This window comes from Pezoporus flaviventris, unplaced genomic scaffold, assembly GCF_033815535.1.
Source record: "Pezoporus flaviventris isolate CSIRO_AGI_PZ_B2104156 unplaced genomic scaffold, CSIRO_AGI_Pfla_v1 ptg000036l, whole genome shotgun sequence".
Classification (NCBI taxonomy): Eukaryota; Metazoa; Chordata; class Aves; order Psittaciformes; family Psittacidae; genus Pezoporus; species Pezoporus flaviventris.
The window spans coordinates 34,705,280-34,724,207 of record NW_026892584.1 but is presented as its reverse complement, the minus strand read 5'-3'; the positions used below and the strand labels follow the sequence as shown (position 1 = coordinate 34,724,207).

General features: G+C 45.7%; 1 protein-coding gene across 11 annotated transcripts in view; it reads right to left on the bottom strand.

Annotated features, from left to right (window-relative positions):
- Positions 1-13,322, bottom strand: part of UNC79 (unc-79 homolog, NALCN channel complex subunit) — a 119,826-nt gene extending 106,504 nt beyond the window's left edge. For 10 of the 11 annotated variants that reach the window (XR_009745173.1, XM_061463853.1, XM_061463855.1 and 7 more), the window contains exons 1-2: positions 13,238-13,322; positions 7,650-7,770 (exon numbers count right to left, since the gene is read on the bottom strand). Coding sequence is in view for 9 of the 11 variants with exons in the window: in XM_061463853.1 (XP_061319837.1) it covers positions 7,650-7,770; positions 13,238-13,259 (143 nt within the window). In the remaining 2 variants the exon portion in view is untranslated. Of the gene's footprint in view, positions 1-7,649; positions 7,771-11,116; positions 12,289-13,237 lie in introns of those variants that run through there. The other variant, XM_061463861.1, reaches the window with a different exon arrangement.
- Between the last annotated feature and the right edge of the window lie 5,606 nt (positions 13,323-18,928).

The window sequence follows — 18,928 nt, the reverse complement described above, 5'->3', positions numbered from 1 at the left end:
ACCACAGCACGTCATCACGTCATGCCCGGGGTGGGGGGGTAACTGGGAGTTACCCGGAAGGACAGGGGCTTCCGGGTGGAACTCGTTTTCTTGGCCGGTGGTATCGTATTCTCTTCCCTTGTTATTTTCCCTTATCATTGTTTTAGCTGATAGTAGCGGTGGTGATTTGTTGCTGGACTGTTCTTGTCTCAACCCGTAGGAGTTGCACTCTCTCGATCCTCCTCCCCGTTCCTCCAGGAGCGGGGAAGGGGAGAGCCCCGGTGCGGGGGGGGGGGGGGGGGGGGGGAGAGACGGACACGGACTGTTGTCAGCTCGGCACCACTCACTGGGAGTGAGTGAACAAGTTACCTGACTGGGTTTAAACCACGACAGTTCTTTTTGGCGCCCAACGTGGGGCACGAGGGGTTGAGATAAGAACAGATCTGACTGGATTGATAGTCACTCGTCACAATGCTGATTTATTGGCTCTCAAGGTTTTTCCTCTTGATCTCACAGTTTCAGTATATCATATCTTAGGTCCATCCGGTATTTGCTGTATTAGTGTTTTTCAAGTGTGGGGCTTGGGCTAAGGTTTTTATCCCATTGTACTTTATGGTAATGACTTGTAATACAATAGAATCATTGATCATGAAACTGATCTGGCTTATGTTCCCAGTGTGGTCACCACCTTTATACTTTGGGAGGTATATGATGGAGGTGCTTAGCAATTACACATCTTTTTTCTCCTTCTCAGGTGCTCAACCTGTGAAGGAGACATCCTTTTACCCTCCTAGTCGTCCCCCCAGACCATTTACATTTGAGAGTTTTGAATTTTTTGAATGGCCTTTTAATGCTGTTGAGACTTGTTTGCTGATGGTGATGGGAATCACCATGCTAACACGCATACAGAGTGTGTTTTGCCCACTACTGATTTCAAGAGTTAAGCAGAGTCAGGTTTGGGTCTTGTCTGGGGTCAAACGACGATGTAGGAGGACCGAGAGATTTTCCCTGAGGCTGGACAGCCATGAGTGGCAGGGTGTGTGGGATAGTATGGGCAAGTATCTAGGTCAGTGGGCCCCTCCAGTACTTTGGAATTTCACTACCGAACAACTGCAAAATCCAGAAGAATTAGTAAAACACTTAAATGAGGTGTGTGGTCATTCTGGCCATACCAGAGATGGACAAATCACGGCAACGTGCTGGGGCTTGGCCTATGCTTACAGGGCCTTGTTCAACACTATCCAGCACCTTCAAAAGGAAAAGAATGTCGGCGGATTTGAGGGCAAAGTGACAATCGCTACTCAAACTTTGGCTGCAATGAACTGCGCAGCTACCCCAGTGGCAAGTACAGCAGCTGCTCGAACTTCAACTGCAACAGACAGCGCGGTTACCCCAGCTCCAAGCACGGTAGCTACACCACCCCCAGCAACAAGTACAGTCGCTACTCAAGCCACAGTGATAATCACTGCAGCCAAACCAGAGGACCAATTCGTACCAATATCAGTTGCCCCTGTAGGCAAGAGAACAAGCAAAAAGGAGGCAAAAAGGGTGAAGCGAGATGAAGAACCAATGAATTCACCACCCGGCCCAGAATCTGATCAGGAGTCATCATCACATGACGAAGAAGAAGAAGAAGAGGTAACTTCTTGACCTCGGACCTCAACCGAGCTGCGGAATATGCGAAAAGATTTTACCCGTCAACCAGGGGAGCACATCATCACCTGGTTACTCCGATGCTGGGACAATGGGGCCGATGGTCACGAACTAGAAGGTACAGAAGCCAAGCAGCTGGGATCACTTGCTAGAGAAGGGGGAATTGACAAAGCAATTGCAAGAGAGAAAAAGTCCCTCAGCCTTTGGAGGAGGCTCTTGGCAGCTGTGAAAGAAAGGTTTCCATACAAGGACGATGTTACGAGTCGTTCGGCCAAGTGGACTACTATAGACAAAGGCATCCAGTCTCTGAGGGAATCGGCCATCGTAGAGATGTTCTATCACATCAAGCCGAATAACGGGGATACACCTATAGATCCAGATGAAGTTGAATGTACACGACCCATGTGGCGAAAACTTACACGGAATGCATTGTCATCATATGCCCATTCATTGGCAACAGTGACCTGGAATGACATAGTACCACTAACAGTGGATGAAATGGTTCATAAACTCCGAGAGTTCGAAGACAATCTCACTCCTTCCATCATCTCAGCTGTGAAAAAACTGTCCCAGGACCTCGACAAATTGAGGGACGATGTATCTGATTTATCCAGCTCCTCACATGTACCAACACACGTCTCAGCTATTAACAAAATTCGTCCTATTGTTCAAGAGAGGAGATACAGAAGGTATACGCCACGGGGTACCCTATGGTTTTACCTGCTGGATCACGGAGAAGACATGACAAAGTGGGATGGAAAACCTACTTCAGCTTTGGAGGAACAGGTGAGTGAACTGAAGAGGGGAGCAAGGGCCAAGACTGATCGTCCCATGAGAGCTACGGCTTCAGTCTCTGGTGAGCAGTTTCCCAGATGGAGTGGAAGAGCTGATTTTACTCCAGCTCCTGTGATAATGAAGAATAATCCCTTTCAACACGACTTAAGTGTCCAATGCTGTGACGACCATTAGAGGGGCCCTGCCTCCAGCCAGGTGGACGTAGGGGACAATCGGATTTACTGGACTCTGGATCAGATGGCCTGGCACATCAGTCCCACAGAAGTATAAGGCTCTAGTAGATACCGGTGCACAGTGTACCCTGATGCCATCAAGCTGTCAAGGGGTGGAACCCATCTATATTTCTGGAGTAACAGGAGGATCCCAAGAGTTGACTGTGCTGGAGGCTGAAATCAGCCTGACTGGGAGGGAATGGCAAAAGCACCCTATTGTGACTGGTCCAGAGGCTCCATGCATTCTCGGCATAGACTACCTCAAGAGAGGGTACTTCAAAGACCCAAAAGGGTACCGGTGGGCTTTTGGTATTGCTGCTTTGGAGACTGAGGAAATTGAGCAGCTGTCCACCTTGCCTGGTCTCTCAGAAGATCCCTCTGCTGTGGGGTTGCTGAAAGTTGAAGAACAACAAGTGCCAATTGCGACCACAACAGTGCACCGGCGGCAATATCGCACCAACCGAGATTCCCTGATTCCCATCCATCAGCTGATCCGTAGACTGGAGAGTCAGGGGGTGATCAGCAGGACCCGCTCACCCTTCAATAGCCCCATATGGCCAGTGCGAAAGTCTAATGGAGAATGGAGACTAACAGTAGACTATCGTGGCCTGAATGAAGTCACACCACCATTGAGTGCTGCCGTACCGGACATGCTAGAACTTCAGTATGAACTAGAGTCAAAGGCAGCCAAGTGGTATGCCACGATTGATATTGCCAATGCATTTTTCTCCATTCCTTTGGCAGCAGAGTGCAGGCCACAGTTTGCTTTTACTTGGAGGGGTGTCCAGTTCACTTGGAACCGACTGCCCCAGGGGTGGAAACACAGCCCTACCATTTGCCATGGACTGATCCAGACTGCACTGGAACACGGGCAAGCTCCAGAACACCTGCAATACATTGATGACATTATTGTGTGGGGCGATACAGCGGAAAAAGTCTTTGAGAAAGGGAGGAAAATAATCCAAATCCTGCTGAAAGCCGGTTTTGCCATAAAACGGAGTAAGGTCAAGGGACCTGCACAGGAGATTCAATTTTTGGGAATAAAATGGCAAGATGGACGTAGACAGATCCCCACAGATGTGATCAACAAGATAACAGCAATGTCTCCACCAACTAATAAGAAAGAAACGCAAGCTTTCTTGGGTGCAGTGGGGTTCTGGAGAATGCACATCCCAAATTACAGTTCGATTGTAAGCCCTCTCTATCATGTGACCCGGAAGAAGAATGATTTTAAATGGGGCCCTGAGCAGCAACAAGCCTTTGAGCAAATTAAACGTACTGATGGCTCTTGCCGTATTGTGGGAAAGCATCGGAGATGGAAGGCAGCTGTATGGAGTCCTGGACGACAAGTTGCAGAAACTGCTGAAGGAGAGGGTGAATCGAGTCAATTTGCCGAGGTGAAAGCCATCCAGCTGGCCCTGGACATTGCTGAACGAGAAAAGTGGCCAGTACTTTATCTCTATACTGACTCATGGATGGTGGCAAATGCCCTGTGGGGGTGGTTGAAGCAATGGAAGCAGAGCAACTGGCAACGCAGAGGTAAACCCATCTGGGCTGCTGCACTGTGGAAAGATATTGCTGCCAGGGTGCAGAACCTGGTGGTGAAGGTACGTCATGTAGATGCCCATGTACCCAAGAGTCGGGCCACTGAGGAACACCAGAACAACCAACAAGTGGATAAAGCGGCTAAGATTGAAGTGGCTCAGATGGACTTAGATTGGCAACATAAAGGTGAATTATTTTTGGCCCGGTGGGCCCATGACACTTTAGGCCATCAGGGCAGAGATGCAACATACAGATGGGCCCGTGACCGAGGGGTGGACTTAACAATGGACACTATTGCCCAGGTTATTCATGAGTGTGAAACATGTGCTGCAATTAAACAAGCCAAGCGGTTAAAGCCTCTTTGGTATGGAGGACGATGGTTGAAGTATAAATATGGGGAGGCCTGGCAGATTGACTATATCACACTGCCACCAACCCGCCAAGCAAGCGCCATGTGCTTACCATGGTGGAAGCAACCACCGGGTGGCTGGAAACATACGCTGTGCCCCATGCCACTGCCCGGGCCTTGAGAAACAGATTTTGTGGTGGCACGGCACCCCAGAGAGAAGTGAGTCAGACAATGGGACTCATTTCCGGAATAACCTTATAGATATTTGGGCCAAAGAGCATGGCATTGAGTGGGTATATCACATCCCATACCATGCACCAGCCTCTGGGAAAATCGAACGCTACAATGGGCTGTTAAAAACTACACTGAGAGCAATGGGTGGGGGAGCTTTCAAGCATTGGGATACACATTTACCAAAGGCCACCTGGTTGGTCAACACCAGAGGATCTGCCAACAGGGCCGGCCCAGCCCAGTCAGAACTTTTACATATTGTAGAGGGGGACAAAGTTCCCGTGGTGCATATGAAGAATTTGCTGGGGAAGACAGTCTGGGTTATTCCTGCTTCAGGTAAAGGCAAACCCACTCGTGGGATTGCTTTTGCTCAGGGACCTGGATATACTTGGTGGGTAATGCGGGAAGATGGGGAAGTCCGATGTATACCTCAAGGGGATTTGATTTTAGGGGAAAACAGCCAGTGAACTCAATTGTATGCTGTTGCCTGCTGTGTAATGCTTTTATAGCCCATCAACTAGATGTCTCCAGGTCACCAGCGACTGGCCCTGACTTCCCTCCAGCCATCATCCCAACAGAGAATGAACTTTGAACATCATGGACCGAATGGACTCGGCAGCATTATAGGGATTGGTCCATGCACTAAGAAAATGATCTTTTCCTCTTGGTCTGTATGTATATGGATGTATATATGTGGGAGAGCGATGGTGTATTGAAAATGTGGGATCTGAGCACGACGTGAATGGTATGGAATAAGGGGTGGATAATGTCCTGGGTTCAGCAGTAGCAGTCATGTTTTTCCTTTGTGTTAACTGGTGCAGTGCTGTGTTTTGACTTCTAGCTTGAGAACAGTGTTGGTGAAGCCGATGTTTTCGGTTGTTGCTAAGTGATGTTTACCCTGACCAAGGACTTTGTGAGGCTCATGCTCTGCCAGGGAGGAGGGGAAGCTGGGAGGAAGCAGAGATGGGTCGCCTGACTCAGGCTAGCCAGGGAGGTATTCCATACCACAGCACGTCATGCCCGGGGTGGGGGGTGACTGGGAGTTACCCGGAAGGACAGGGGCTTCCGGGTGGAACTCGTCTTCTTGGCCGGTGGTATCGTATTCTCTTCCCTTGTTATTTTCCCTTATCATTGTTTTAGCTGATAGTAGCGGTGGTGCTTTGTTGCTGGACTGTTCTTGTCTCAACCCGTAGGAGTTGCACTCTCTCGATCCTCCTCCCCGTTCCTCCGGGAGCGGGGAAGGGGAGAGCCCCGGTGCGGGGGGGGGGGGACGGGGGACGAGACGGACACGGACCTCGATTGTTGTCAGCTCAGCACCACTCACTGGGAGTGAGTGAACAAGTTACCTGACTGGGTTTAAACCACGACAGTGGTATAAAAACACTTTCTTTAAGCAGCAGACTCTAAATCCATGCTGTCAACATACTTCTGCCCAAGAAGAAAAAGATCTCATTATGGCACTTGGTAGTTACAGCTAAGGGAGAAAATGTCAAGTTCAACTTTCTTGCTTAAAGGCCCACAGCATTTAAGCAGATGGTATTTTGTTATATAGAACCTTACCTAATGCTTATGTTGTGCAAATAACGCATCAAAACAGCCTGATGTGGGAACAGAGCCACATTTTAGAGGTAACTTCAGTGACTCTTAGAACAATTTTTTCCCACTGCTGCAATATAATGAGACAAAATTTAATTTATTCATCTTAAAAAAATAAAAGCCCTACTGGTTGACGGAAACCAATTTCACAGTGCTTAAACACTTCTGCACTTGGAATTTTCAAAAGTAAACAGGAAACTACCTGTTTGCAGTGAACAGGCGTTCCATTAATAATGAGTATTTTTGTCCATGTATCTTACATTCATATAAAGAGGGTCAAGAATTTTTATATACCCCATGTGCTTTCAAATGAATGTTAGAATGAGCAATGGTTATTCTTGCAAGTTTAAATTCTTGCTTCTCAACTTGCATGCATTATAGGGTGTACAAATACATGGGTTAATTGTTGTATTTCCAAACTAGCTTCTGACAAAAGGGGCAAACTTTCCAGTATAAATCAGGAAGCAATGCACAGGAATGCATCTTTAACTGCTTTTTTCTGGATGTGAAAACCAGCCAAAACCTGCACAGACAAAAATCACCTCCTCGCTGTCAAAAGCTATTTTAAAAACAATTTGAAAGTATGACTCCACTAGGTAGCACCATGGAATGTATGTCATTCCTAATTAAGTCTCTCAATTTTTCACATCCTTTTAGCAAGACAAGAGGTAGTATTTCCTATTCAAAATATGTTCTGTAATCGTATGGTACTTAGTACTAGATACTATTATGAAATATTGGACTAAATCAAAACCCCAGGTCAGAACAATCCTGACCTGGTTTTGCCATGCAACTCCAGACCTGTATAAAAGCTTTGTGTCTCTTTGTACTGTTATGAGGGACTGAACCAGAACCCAAGCCTGACAGCCAGCTGAATTACAGCACAGTAAGAAGCTAGTTTTGCTCATCTGGCATTGCTCTAGGATCCTGAGGTACCAGGACTGTTAAGGAAATCATGAGTATAACACATCTAAAACTTTTTAAGTCACAAATTCCTTTCTTCACAAGTTCAGCACTTCCGTGCATTCAGCTAAGTCTTAGAAGGGCCAAGCAAATGTGTAATCAACCAAGTTTATTTTAGAATCAGCCACTCAGTAAGCAGCTCAACTGGGCAAATTGGGCAACAGCCATTGAAGAAATTAATTCATAGCATTCTTTTCTTAAATTATGCTCTGACTCTCTTTTGCTGAGCATTGACCTATTAAATCTTGCAACAAATTAAAAGTCAATCAATACACCCCTACAATTCTTTAGCTCTTTATTCTTCAAGAGCATTAGTTAAAACTTACCTCAATAACGTCTGAGAAAAGTATTTCAGAGTATTTGCAATGTCAGTTCCAGAGGGCACAGGGTAAATGTTGTGGAGGACCCGGTTGTGGTATTCCTGAAGGTATCGAATTTTGGAAGCAACTACATAAAAGACAAAAAACAAACACAGAAACTTTCATTTAGTCTTTTTGCTGACTGACAGAATCTCATCTGTTCCTACTACAGTTGATTTTCCTTTTTTTTTTTTTTTAATTTAAGGATTAAACTGTGAAAACCAGAAAAGTCTCCCCCTGGTCCTTCTGTTTTGACTGAATAAATTGAACACGCTAATGCAAGTGTGCCAAGGGGAAAGCATGGAAGTGAATGCCTGCATCTGTATTAGTGATAGAAATTTTAAATAAAAAATAAAAAATAAAAAAAGGTAAACAACAAAAAAATGCACTTCTTCCATCTCAAGATTCATTTACAATGAATGAGTCATTGGATCACAGAAGGTTCATGTGAGACAGATAAATATTTCTACAGCCAAAGCAGGGACATATGCTGAGACAGAGAGAGCTTATGTGATTTACTTCAGGCCATGCATTTACTTTTTGCGATTAACTAAGGTTATTAAAAGATCTGTGCTGTTTATTTTAGTTTCTTAGGAAGTCTGATCAAGCAGGTGAGGGGATTCCAAAGAGCAGTAGGAGCTCTACACCTTTACTAAAACTATTTTGTGCTGTTTTAAAAATAATAGTGGGCTTACTTTCTAATAGAGATCATTGTTCACTACAAGACAAAAGGGACTACCCACCATAGCTGCAATGCCTTAGATTGTCTACATGGCTCAACACAGTCTTACACAGAGACATCTTAGCACAGTCACCTCTTTTTTTTGCTCTACTCAGACTAATCTGTTGAGAAACAGAGTGTACTGGCTGTGGCAGAGACTGCACCAGCTCAGCAGCTGCTCATAGCATCACCCTGTTCAGACACAGCCCCAGTGAAAGCAGAGAACCTAATTATACTAAAAGTACACCAAGACTGTTTAATAGGCAGTTAAAAGGCGACATATTTCCAAATTACTCTGGTCCTTGAGCATATGGATTATGAGTCCTTCCCTACACCAAGATATATCCTTCTTCCCCTACAGGGCTCCTTCAGTGTGATAGATAAATTGTGCTTCCTAAATGAGCCATTAGTCAATACTTTGTTTTATTCTCATTGCCAAATAGCATTCATTAAAGAAGGAATATCATTAAGCCCTCTGCTGAACAGAAGGGCACTAACTTCCTGAGAGACACGGCTATGCCCCTCCTGCTGCTGTACCTCAACATCTCATGAGCATTCCGATTCATTTCTGCACCACTGACAGTTAAATGAGAAGGGGTGACATTATATGCATATCACAGAAAAAGACTGAAGGACAGACACCAAGAGTGAAGTGTCTGCTACTGCTGTTGGAGGCTCAACTCAAGACACTGAGGGCCATTTTCCCAGTATAGATAGCAGCATGTACTGAACTTTCACATCCAGGAAACAAAAGCATCTGCGAGTGCTCACTCACAAAACAAACAAGGTTTGACAATTTCAAGTCAGTAACCCATACAGTGAGGAAGATTTAAATAATCACCAAATGAAGAATAAAGTCTGCTTGAACTGCTTGACAACAAACTGTCTTCCAGCACCCAACTGCCCTCATCATGATCATCCTTTCTCCTGTTTCCAAGTGTACCTCCTGTCCCCCCCCCAGTTTCTGTCACAAGTGAAGCTTCTACAGACAAAAGTCTCCCTCACAGTATCATCCTGCTTCATGACAGAGACAAAGCACACTGTGCGACTGTATAGATAGGCTGGGATCTATGGGAAAACAGCAAGTAAAAATGCAATTAGAGAGATTGTCATAATGCATATGCAAAAGGAATAAACGATGCATAAGCAACTTGTATTTCCTCACTTTTAAGTGTTTCACTTTACAAATCTATTTTAAGGTGACCTTAATGGATAATTAAAATCAATCACTATTCCCCACCCCCCCAAACAACTGAAAATAGAAGTTTTTTCACAGGGACTCAGATCACCTCAGTATAGCTAGGAGCAGGATCAGAGCCTTTCAGGACACCACATGAGCCTGTGGTGCATAAACAGCACTGTGGCAGGAGGTTATCCCTGTCTCTGTGAGACCAGCTACAGCTAGCGTAGACACCCCCAGAACCAGTGGGGTAGTAACACTGGCTCATGATGTGTTTCACTCCACATTACGAAAGTTTATTTGAGTAGTCCAAGACCTGCTTTCCCCTCCTTATCCCACGTCTCATTCATTCTGCCCCGTTTCTCAGTTTTAGATCCTGATTTGCAGGTCAATTTACCAGATTGATAGACACTTCTTTTAATTGTCATGAAGACCCCTAAAAAAACTGATCTAGATTAGGTTAGATTAAGAAAGGATTTACTTCATAAATGTATTTTGTGCTATTTTCTCTTGCTAGGGAAAAAAAGATGTATGAACCCAGGCATATTTGCAAAGAAAACAGACCACAATGTCACAGTCCCTGACAAAGAACAACTCATAGCAAAATGCATAGTTTACTGTGGCTACCATGGGTTGCTGTCAGATATCCATAAATGAACTGGATTAACAAAATGCAAGAAATGATTTCAGAATTCAGTTCTAGATGTATTTCAGAGAACTATCTGCCTTTCTACAGGTACTTAGTTTCAAGAATGTATATACAGTATCTAGAATCTTTTTTTTTTAATAAAGAGGCAAATGTATTTATTTCTATTAATCAGCATTAACAGGCAATTGTATCAGACAAAATACCAAAATCCAAGAAAATTTATTTATAATGCCTACATATTAACATTAGCTTTAGGCTAAAGGTTTTAACCTCACCTCTCAGTTCTGTTTCCCAGAACACTTAGAATTTCAGCACAGCCTCCCAAAACCTTCTGAAGAAAAGCCCCAGAGCAAAACTTTGCCAACTTTCAAGATACATAAATGTGTGAATGATCCAATATTCTGAGCACCCAGAGGTACACTTCAAAAACACATGTCCCTCCATGGAAGTACTTAGCCATTGTCATAGGGTCATCATATTAAAAAAATAATATAGTAGAAGATGAGAAAAAAGTTATTCCAGGATACTTTGCTGGGTTATCTCTCTAGGATCTACACGAATCTAACTAAACTCACTAGCCCCTTGTAAAAATCTAGAGTTGAAACCATTAGGAGTCTTTAAAGATGGTCTTGGCTGTCCCACCATCCTGAAGAACAGAGTGGGCACTAGGCATTCCCAGGACATTACTTACCACAACTAAACATCACTTACTGCTATTTAAGGTGAAAAAGAACTAGTTTTCTTTGACTACAATAGAACACCGCAGGCACGACATGATGAGTTAAATGATGTCACCATCAATACTGCTGGTATGGGATACAAGATGCATGGGGTCACAAAAAAGGGAGGCTTCGAGACAACTTCCCAGACTGCCACAATTTTACCTGTTGTTCATACAACCTGCCAAAGAGCTGTGGGGTGGCCAAAGATTCACGTTTAGACCAGCACCTCTTCTGTCCTGATCAGTCTGTTTCCTCATTCGTAGTGTTTTGCTGCTGCTCTTGGTAAACTGAGATTCATTATGACTTGTGACTTGTCTTCTTCCCAAAACATTCTGGTTCTTGCCTGTCAGTCAATGAGGGCAGAAGCAACAACAGCAACAGCTGGGATTTGAAGGTTTGCCTGGTAGTGATGTATGCATATCAACATAATCTGTGTAGGAATCCATCACCATTTGTAAAGAATTGCAGGTAAGGCAATCTTGAAGTTATGTAGAGACAAAGACATTTGGCAATGATGTAAGAATCAGACAGGGGAACAGCCTTGGTAAACAAAATGCATTCAGTAAGTTATAACACACAGGATATGTCCATTAACCAAATACTCTACCTGGAGCATCATGAAAAGGAACATTAGGAGTTTGAAAGATCTGGAACCCAGACCCCAAATAAGTCTTAAAATAGAGAGCAGCGGGGACACAGTAGGCCAAGCTGCACTGTCTTGAACAGTACAAGGGGATGAAAAGAAAAAACAGCCAAAGATAAAATATGAAAGAGAAGCTCCAACGGAGCAGACCAAAAACATTGGGAATGGAGGAAAAGAGAAGGCAGAATAGAAAAGAAAGAAAATACCAAAAGCAGTGTTGGGACAAAAGGTGTCAGAAATTCTTCCACATGCTAGTGTCAAAGAGGCATAATTAATGTATAAATATCACAAGAAGGAAGAAATAATTACAGAACTCAGGAGGGGGGTGAGGAAGGCAGAAAGAACAGAACAGTACATATCCGAACACCACGTACTTCAGAGCTGCTGCACAGTCAGAACATTGTGTCTCTATTTATGAGGCCAGAAATGTATCCCTACAGCAATAAATTAGCATCCACATAATATTTTAATAGCAACATCATTCATCCTGTAAATAAGCAGTAAACCCTAAAGGAAAAAAAAGGAAAGTATCCTTTTCCTTAGATCAGTTCAGCACAGGCATATATAAATACAAGGATCCTTCCCAGTGACCTGGAGGAAGGAGACAGCAAGTCACAGCATGCAAGGTGTCAGATCGTATTATGTCACTGTGACAAAGATCAATCCAACCTACTGGTCACAGACTGCCTGGCTAACAACCATGACGCTGTATCGGGAGAGAAAGTGTCTGATAGAGGTGACAAGCTTGACCACCCTAGTATTTTTCTTTAAGCCTCCCACCAGGCGTCTTGCAGACACACCAGTTGTAGACAGCAGCAGCCACAGTGGGGAGCACTTGCATGGCCCAGCTGGTGACATTCCAACCACCATGTCATCTGCTTTCGCTGGGATCAGATCTAGCCATCATAGTGGTGAAACATCCGTGGCTGTGAGGCGGCCTGCTAGGCCCCGGGGAGGGCCTGTCAGCACCAGGGGCGGGCTCCTGCTGCGAGGCTCTGGGGGCTATGGCAGGCAGTGTGCCAGTGAGACAGTAACACCCTGCCTACACTCACCCAAAAGGTGAACAGCGCAGCAAGAATGACAACACACCTGACAGCACATCTCCCTTCTCCCTATCTCACAGCAAGACCGCCTGCAAGATGACAATGGATAGGTCATCTCCAGTCTCTCGCGGGACTACATCCTTTGGGACATGGCACAGCACCAGCTGAGAAGGCAGGCTGGAGGGTTGCCGCCGTGGGGTGGAGGGCCAAGCCGGCAGCCTCACCCCCCGATCCCTCATTTCTACCCTCAGGTCCCCGGAGCTGCTCCTGCACCAACACGAGGTCCGCCCTGAAGGGCCGCACGGGCAGCGGCCGGAGGGCGAGATGCTCCACGGGCGGGTGGCTCCACGGGCCGGCGCCACCAAGCCCTCAGCGGCGGCAGAGGCAGAAAGAGCCAGAACGGAGGCAGCCCACCCTACCCTTGCACTCGCTGCTCCGCTGCCGCCACATCAGGCGGGATGAGACCGGGCAGCGCTGCACCGCCGGGGTGACCGACAGCCAGTCAGCGCCATCGGCGGGAGGCAACCACGGCCGGCCGACCCCCTCTCCCCTCGGACAGGCCCCTGCCCTTGCCGCGCTCCCGGCCCCATCACTCACACTGCTCCGCCTTAGTGGACATGCTGCCGCCCCGCTCTGCCCCTCTGGCGCCGAGGAGCGCCTGCCCACGGCCGCGGTGATGATAGCGGCGGTGATGAGACAGCGGCGGTGATGATAGCGGCGGCGAGCGCGCCGACTCCTCCGCGCTGCCGCTACCGCAGGGCTGCGGGCCGGGAGCGCCAGGCGGGCGCGGCTGGGAGGGAGCGTGCTCTTAAAGGGAAAGCGCGTCTGGAGGTTGGGGCTGGCTGCTGCTGGGGATGCTCGGCGGGGGATGGGGCGGCCTGACCGCGCCGGAGCGCCGAACTCGCCGCAGCGCGGAGCAGGGAGCTGCAGGCCGGGAGATCCTGAGGAGCCTCTCAGAGCCCCGCTAGTGCCCCCGGGGCTTTGCGGGTGGTCTGGGCTGCTGAGGGGACTGTGGAGCGCAGGTCCCGGCCCGACGCCCAGCTCTGCATAGAGCCGCAAGAGGTGGAGCGCTGGGCTGGTCCGGGATGGGGGGGGATAATTGACAGGGGAATTCCGTGGGACCGTGGGTCTGTGTACTCCGTTTATTCTTTGTTTGAAATAGGAATGCATTCCATTGGGTACTCCTGCCCTCGATCCCCTGGGCTCCAGCTGTGTACCTCTGGAGAGCCTGAAATCAGGAGCCCCTGCTTGGGTTTGCCCACTTGTTTCCACAGTATCCCAAGAAGCTATTTTGGGACTGTTCTGCCTTCTCCGAGGAGGCAGGGCTGAGATCAGCCCCAACTGTGCCTCCTGTCCATCACTAAATCCCAGCTATTGTAACTGCCACAGGTACCATCAGTGTGGGACAAAGGTGGGGTGTAAAGACCCGTTGTGGTGGTGTACTGGGTTCAGCAGTAGCAGTCATGTTTCTCCTTCTTGGTAGCTGGTGTAGTGCAGTGTTTTGACTTTCAGCTCGGGAACAGAGCTGATAACGATGTTTTGGTTTGGCCAAGGACTTTGTGAGCCTCATGCTCTGCCAGGGAGGAGGGGAAGCCAGGAGGAAGCAGAGACAGGACACCTGACCCAAACTGACCAAAGAGGTATTCCATACCACAGCACGTCATGCCCAGGAGGTAACTGGGAGTTAGCCGGGAGGGCTGGCAGACTGCCGGGCTGGAGGAGGTATCGGTCGGAGCTTGGTCGGGCTTGGGGGGGCGAGTTATCGGTCAGCTGGTGCTGAGGTGTTGTATTCTCTCCCTTGTTATTTCCTTTATCATTATTATCACTGGTGGTAGCAGTAGTGATTTGTGTTATACCTTAGTTACTAAACTGTTCTTATCTCAACCCGTGGGAGTTGCATTCTTTTCGATTCTCCTCTCCGTCCCTCCGAGAGCAGGGGGAGGGCAAGAAAGGGGGGGGGAAGTGAGCAAACGAGTTACCTGACTGGGTTTAAACCACGACAGGTGGGAATACAGTAATAGCAACATAATTCATTTGCTCCAAGAGAAATGATTTCACCAGTGTGCGTCTTGTCAGCTTCCACAGTATCTGGACTTGACGTTGCCAGATCTCAGAAATGAACAGCTAGCTATGAGTTTCTTCTCTGAAAAACAGTTTTTCACATCCTCACACCTCTGAGAAATAGCAATATTTCACCAGCCAGGGCATATGAGCCAGATGTTTATAGATAAAAAGTCAGTTGCAACAGACTTTCCTCAAAACACTGGGCTACTACATAAGATGAGCAGGCCTGTGGCAGCCAGAGAACTGTGTTGCAAAGGTGGAGGAAAATAGATACATTTTATTACTCAACATGCAAGGCAAAGCCTCCAAATTACTGCTGCCCTGATCTGGGGATGATGCACGTTCTGTGCCAGGAACAAAAAAAAAAAAAAAAAAAGAGGCTGTTGCTGTTTGCTGGCATTTAGCAGGCTGGGTTTTTTCTCATAAAAGATTGCTTGGTGCATTGCCTGTGCAATGTTTTTTCAACACCACTTAATTAGGTCAAAAATTGAACTCTTTTTGCATTTTCTTGAGGCCATAGTTCTTTCCACACTCCCGGCTGCTTGTGAGCCCAAAAGAGAAAGTGGAGCCAACTTAAACCACCACCACTGGCTTGTGTGAACAAGCTGCAACAGCTATAGTGAGACTAATCCACAACTAAAGGCATGAGTTAAATGTGAAAAGAGTCACCTCCATTTTCCTGAGCAGTACTTCACGAAAGCAAATACACTGGCCCATTCCCATATGTCGTTTGGTCCTTCTTCCTGTTGAGCTTGCTGCAAGATCACGTAGGTTGCTACCTAAACATTTTTTCTCTTTCACTGATACAGAGGGTTGACCATTGTACAGGGAGGTAGTACAGGGGGGTTGTACAAGGGGGTTGTACAGGGGGTTGTACAGGGGGGTTAGAGGAATTTGTTTAAACAAAAGGACTATCTGTTGTAAATGCCTGCTAAGCAGAACAGAGACCTCCGGTCCTGTTAATAAGCAGACGCCTGAATCTACTGATAAAGGGGAGAAGCAGAGGATTTACGGCTGGGACACTGATCAAACTCTACTGATAAAGGGGAGAAGTAGAGGATTTACGGCCGGGACACTGACCAAACTCTAAGGCCACACGTAAAGACTAAAAAAAGGTGAAAAGTGCAAGAAGAGGAAGACTCATTTACTTCATCTTGAAGACCCTTACCCAGAGGAGGAAGACTCATTTACTTCATCTTGAGACCCCTGCCCATGACCAGAGGGGGCACTGCGCAGGCGCAGAGAACCTTCTGGCTCATTATAATACGAAGCGGGGATAGGACATGAATATGTATAGGCGTGTTATGCAACCTTATGAATATATATAACTTTAGAGAATAAATGTAGAGGGAAACAACACTGAGGTACGCATGACTTTGAGGAATTATCCCCGTGCATCTCAGCGCTGAATAAAAAGCATACCTACTTTACAACTTTTAACGAGTTGTGGAGTCAATCCGCGCATCATCACATTTAAACCTGTAAGAGTAAACATTTATATTTGTCCTTTTGTTAGAAACTGACACATTAGATCAGATTCTGCTGAAGGGAATGAGAAGTTTTCTATTTATTTTTATTTAATGATATGTCCAGGGAGGTCATGTGGTGCTATAAGCCCTGCTTATGCAACCCTAGCTCTCATACCATAGAATGTAAGTGCTAAAAATACAGACAAATGGCTTTCAGACTTTATTGAAATAGGCTCTTGAAGGCAGGTTTCAACTTCAGCTTCAGTTTCTGTTGATGCCTGTTGATGCAATAGATCAGTTGTCTGAACTGCTTTGTTGCTCATTACAAACCAATAGGGAACTCTCTGCACTGACAGGAACTGAGCTCCCATGGGTATCCCTTAAAATGCACCAAGTGTTCACATACCAGTGGTGAGCCTACTGAAAATACTCAGGTTGATGAAGCAGGAACACACTGAGAAAATATGAATTCCATTTCTCACGTAAAATTTCTTCTTTGGTTTAAGTGCCTGAAAATTGTAGCTATGCCTGCATTTACTGAACAAAGTCCTACACAGTTCAGCATGTAATTCAGGTATATGGAACACAGTTTATTGCTCACAAGTCCCCCACATGCCTAAAAAATGCCTAAGCCCCAAATAAATCCTGATACAAGTAATCTGTTATTTGGTCAAACAATATGATAATTTTTAATACAAGCATAGGGTCTCATGCTTTAAATTATGAACAAATGTCATAAAAGAGCAAATGCAGGAACATGGCACTCTGGGAATTACTTTCTCAAGTCTCTGTGCTGAATAGAGCCACCATTTCTCACCAAGATCCTAACAAAATGGTACAGTGCTCCACTGGAAACATTTTTTGAGCAGCTAAGATTTATGCCCATATGTTTTTTACCTCTTCATGCACTCAGTTAAGAGAACACATAAAAGCTGCAGGCATTTGAAAGCTCACTAGTCATTATGCAAGAACATTTTACCTATAAATGAATAGGGAATGGATACATACCAACTGATGAAAAATAAATAGAAGAAATGGTACTTTTCTGCATTCATGAGTGGAAATTTCACAAAATCATAGAATCACTGAGGCTGGAAGGAACTTCTAGAGCTTGTTTACTCCAACTTCTCTGCTCAAAGCAAGGTCAACTAGAGCAGATTGCTCAGGTCTATGTCTAGTCAGGTTTTGCGCATCTGCAAGGATGGAGACCCCGCAGTCTCTAAGCAAGCTGTTTCAATGTTTGGCCATCCTCACAGTAGGAAAGCTTTTTCTTATGTTTGAGTGGAATTTCCTGTATTTCAGTTTGTGCCTATTGCCTCTGGCCCTGTTGCTTAGTGCCACTGAAAAAACTCTGTCTCTGTCTTCTTACTCCCTTCTCTCAGGTGTTTATATACATTGACAAGAACACCCGCTCCAAACACCACCATCCCCCCAACCCTACCCCCAAGATTTTTCTCACTGAAGCTAAACAATCCCAGCTGTTGAGAAGAGACATGAGGATGAACATGGGTCCTCCTCTGTCAGGAGGTTATCACTGGGATAGGGATATTAAACCTGCAGTAGAGATGGGGAAATGTTTGGGATGTCTCAGATTCTTGCTTTAATCACTACAGGCCTATCTGCCATGAAACGAAGGAGGCAAGCGAGAGCAGAGTCTGCATGATGCACCAGTGGTAATCCCAGTAACAAAAGCCAAACATAATAAGTACACTGAAGCAGGAGAGGGTGAGTTCTCTGGCATATTCGGGACTTTTCAACCCTCACAGTGCTGTCTGAGTATTTACCAGGCTAACCTAAAGCAGCTGCAAGGTGCTTGGCATGGGACTGGAGCCCCTGAACAGCTCCTGTGTAGGGATCAACCTCCCTGTCAGATTCAAACAGCAGATGGAGTCCCTCAGGCTCAGACGTGTGTTTGACAGCAAAGTTAGTTAGACACCATTAAATTTAATTTGTCCTTAAATCTTTGCTCTCTGTAATCATTAATCCTCATGAATGATGTTAGCATAGATAACTGCTTGAGGAAAAAGTCTGTCTGTCATTAAACTGAACCATTAGGATCCACTCAGATAGGCTGCAGCATGTGTCCTGGTATCCTGGAGCTGCTCCTCAGAGCTCAGACACCTGAGTTAACTGACATCAGACAAAAGGCAGTGAACAGAAAAGGCACCTCTTCTTGCACACAAAAAATCATCTCTATGCACAAAAATAATGTAGCATTACCAACAGCTTGTATAGTCTTGTACAGGAAAATTGTCTCTGAGGAGGAGATAACTAGCATGCGCTTCTGTGCTGAGACTTAGAGGAAGGTATAGAGGAAGGCAGGATAGGAATTAGAATAGAGAATAGAATAGAACAGAACAACAGAAGATGCAGGCATATCAGAAGTGATTGTGATGTGATCAGAACCTTGGCTGAAGGTTCACCTGCCACATGACAACTGCATTTCAGTCATCACTGGCTTGGGAATTGAGCATTACAGAACTGTGGGTCTCATTGCTAGTACTGTGATCCCAACAGCGTAGCCAGGCTGTGACATTAATATTTGCTCTTTCTCACTGCAATTTAGAGCAATTAAGACTTCAAGGAAAAAAAATATATATATATATCATTAGGAAATATGGTGTTTATTTGGTTGCACTTACAAATCTGTAATTTTGTTCTTATCCTGACAATCACTTCAACTAACCCCATGGATGTTAGCTTGATTATTGTATTTGTCAGTATCTGTCACTGTAAAAAAAAAAAAGTCTTTGAT